The following is a 1,914-nucleotide window of genomic DNA, read 5'->3' on the forward strand; positions in this document are numbered from 1 at the left end:
GGGGCCTGTGCCGGGGGGGGGGGGGGGGTCTGCTGGCGCTCTACGTTGGGCATGCTGGTGGTGCATTGTCCAGCGTCCCACCCAGCTCAATAATGTCACTGGTTGCCAAGAGCTGGGTGGGATGCCCACCAGCCACAGCATCCAGCTAAGCTCCTGGCAACCAGTGATGTCAGTGAGCAGTGCGGGATGCCAGCCAGACCAAATCTGCCTGGGTTTTGCAGACAGAAGTGGTCTCTCTGCAGAGATCTGACACACCTCTTGCTTAGTCAGAGTTAGAGCCCTCCAATCTGCAGGGAGCATGGGCTTTGCTGATTGGAACCTTATATGTATGACCCAGAAGAGGGCGTGCTGGACCTCTGATGAGAGGTCGCTGCTTCCACATAGAAAGCGAGGGTCCTTCTCTGCAGCATGCTGGCAGGGTGCAGGCTTTTGTACCCAGGCTGTGGCTGATTTCTAAAAAAAAAAGAAACTATAAGACTTTGCATACCTTTTTTTTTTTTTGCATGTAAATTTTATTTATTTATTTTCGAATAAAGCATAGTACAACGTGCATGCATTGTCAATTATACAAGACATAAAGTACAGAGTACTTAGATAACAATAACAGAGTAATAAGGTAAGTAAATAGTCAACCCGTCTCTAGTGGTGTAGAGATATACCTGTTCATGTGCGGGAAAGGTTCCCGTTCAGACCAGTTTGCAGGTGTTAGCAAATGGAAGAATAAAAGACATCATAATAGAATAACACACCAACGCCTAGAGGGCAAGAGCAACATAGGCAACAAAACAACAGTTGGTGCTAAAAATTAGAGTAACCAAAGTAACCATTAATACACTTGGTCATGAAGGTGAGATATCGAGATGTTGTTAATGAGAAAAGTCGTCTGGGGACTGTGATGCGTATCTGCATTCCACTTAGGGGAATTAAGTCCAGTATTTGGCCGTGGTCGTGGTGTGTTACGTTAAAGGACATCAAGGGCACCCAGCGAATTAGTGAGCTTGGCATTAGGAAACCATTTGGAATATTGAAAAATAATCATTATATCACGTAGTTGATCTAGGGGTAGTTCAGTAGTTAGATATGTAGACCAGGTGTCAAAGAACGTCTTTGTATGCATACCTTTTATATATATTTTTGTTTTTACTATATAAGTTGCAGCTTTCTGTGGGGAGAGGACCAACCTGTCTGCTACAGAGGGAAGACTTGTGGTTCTTCGTCCAGTAGTGGCCGAAACAGAAGAGCTATCGATAATCTATTGGATCAGAGATGACGCCACTGAAATCGCAGCCATACGATATCTCAATGAAACTGTTGACATACAAAATAACGGAAATGGTGACAAATTTGACATCTCTCCTGATGGTTCCTTAACTGTAAAGAATTTCACCGTGGAAGACCAAGGTTTCTACATTGTGGTCATCAAGCGACTGAACCAATCAGATTGCACACATATGTACTATGTCAACATTTCTGGTAAGTACCTTGTGAAACCGCCATAACACCACCAGGGTTACGCCTTCTGTGAGCACACCGTGTGTGTTTTAGCCTTTAGTGCTTTTGTGGTGAGTGATCGTCTTTTCATGTAAAGGAACGTCCTTATCTAATTACCGTGTCTAGTCCTGTTTATAATGAAAAGGTAATTTTAGTCTGCTGAGTTCTTTTCTGAGAGGTATTGGATAGAATTCTTCCCACTGACCACCAATGTAAGGAGCATTCTTCCCACTGACCACCAATGTAAGGAGCATTCTTCCCACTGACCTCCAATGTAAGGAACATTCTTCCCCCTGACCTCCAATGTAAGGAGCATTCTTCCCACTGACCCCCAATGTAAGGAACATTCTTCCCACTGACCCCCAATGTAAGGAGCATTCTTCCCACTGACCTCCAATGTAAGGAGCATTCTTCCCACTGACC

The 1,914-nt window shown here is 44.4% G+C and overlaps 1 protein-coding gene across 1 annotated transcript in view; it reads left to right on the forward strand.

Moving 5' to 3' along the window:
- The window catches only part of LOC108784711, a 23,357-nt gene that overhangs the window by 5,739 nt on the left and 15,704 nt on the right, over window positions 1–1,914 (forward strand). The window contains exon 3 of the mRNA XM_018553591.1: window positions 1,153–1,473. Coding sequence (XP_018409093.1) covers window positions 1,153–1,473 — 321 coding nt within the window. The remainder of the gene's footprint in view (window positions 1–1,152; window positions 1,474–1,914) is intronic.

Source organism: Nanorana parkeri, unplaced genomic scaffold (genome assembly GCF_000935625.1).
Source record: "Nanorana parkeri isolate BGI_ZX_2015 unplaced genomic scaffold, ASM93562v1 scaffold125, whole genome shotgun sequence".
Lineage (NCBI taxonomy): Eukaryota > Metazoa > Chordata > Amphibia > Anura > Dicroglossidae > Nanorana > Nanorana parkeri.